Source organism: Capsicum annuum, unplaced genomic scaffold, assembly GCF_002878395.1.
Source record: "Capsicum annuum cultivar UCD-10X-F1 unplaced genomic scaffold, UCD10Xv1.1 ctg81662, whole genome shotgun sequence".
Lineage (NCBI taxonomy): Eukaryota > Viridiplantae > Streptophyta > Magnoliopsida > Solanales > Solanaceae > Capsicum > Capsicum annuum.
In genome coordinates, this window is record NW_025892399.1 from 1 (window position 1) to 1321 (window position 1321).

At 41.0% G+C, this 1321-nt stretch overlaps 1 protein-coding gene across 1 annotated transcript; it reads right to left on the bottom strand.

Moving 5' to 3' along the window:
- Positions 1-17: 17 nt before the first annotated feature.
- LOC124895376 (B3 domain-containing protein REM16-like) lies at positions 18-771 on the bottom strand (the record flags this gene model as incomplete). The annotated part of the gene is made up of 1 exon (XM_047405813.1): positions 18-771. A coding segment is annotated over one exon (532 nt), but the record flags the coding sequence as incomplete, so codon positions are not given.
- Positions 772-1321: the final 550 nt, after the last annotated feature.

Here is a 1321-nt window from a genome sequence, read left to right on the forward strand (position 1 = left end):
GGTCACATTTTTTCGATGTCAGATGTTCTTAACAGTCAAATTTTCCAGTTTTAAATTTTTAAGCAAACTGTAGCATACTCAGTTTCTTAAAAGATATATAATTCAGGCAAAAACTCAGCCTTTTCTGTGGACATACAACAAACTAACGGAATTTGAACTTCAAATTACCTGAAATACCCTGGTCAAAAAGCATCTACTCAACTATCGAAAACACCAAATGACACAAACATTTGATTCCCCTAGGACCGCAACTTGGCATTAGCTCGAGCACTCCGTGTTCTAGATGTTGAAGTCGAAGCAAGCATAGTTTTCTTTTTTGTTGGGGGCTCACACTCATTATGTGAAGAAGATTCATTAGTGTCCGTAGATGTTGAAGTCGGTGCAAGTGTTTTCTTTTTTGCTGGGGGCTCATACTCATCATGTGAAGAAGATTTACTAGTGTCCTCTGATGTCGGAGTCGCTGCAAGGTTAGGTTTCTTTGTTGGAGGGGCCTCAGACACATCGCGTGAAGAATATTCTCTAGGTGTATGCCTCTTTGTCCTGCTTCTACTTGCAACATCAGCGTGCTCACATTTTTTGACGAAACATGAAGCTTCTTTCTCGCACAAGCTCTGCCTATCAAACACTGAAACATCAAACCTCGATCCATTATACTTGAATATTAACAAGTCATCTTCCTCTAGGGAATGGGCGTCCACGAATTCTTTCCACCCATCTTTGAGGAATAATGCATCTCCAATTAGAGTCAGTCTGACATTCCAAGTTGCACCACTAGGTCAGAATCTCCTAGCTTTTCTCTCAGATTGTTGGCAAATTTTTTGGGAATGGCCTACAATTTCATCATTTCTTGTTAAGATTCACGTTTGGTGTAAAATAAACTAGCTAAGATGGAATCCAAATAAATCAAAAGGAGCAAATAGAAACATGGAAAGTTTTCTAGTCTGCAACAACACACACACAGAGTAAAGGTTAAGGTTTGTACTTGGAATATTTTTTTCCCGGATAGTGAAAATCACTGAAGGGGAGCCTTGGAGTAACTGGTAAAGTTGCTGCCATGTGACCGGTAGGTCACGGGTTCAAGCCTTGGAAACAGCCCCTTGGAAACAGCCCCTGACAAAAATGCAAGGTAAGGCTGTGTACAATAGACCCTTGTGGTGGGGCTCTTCCCCGGACACCGCGCAGAGCGGCAGCTTAGTGCACCGGGCTGCCGTTTATAGTGAAAATCACTATGAACAAGGCATCGAACTAACATATAGTAACACTAAAACAATACTATTGTTACAACAACCCAAGATAGAATGGGACATTTAAACAACTATAG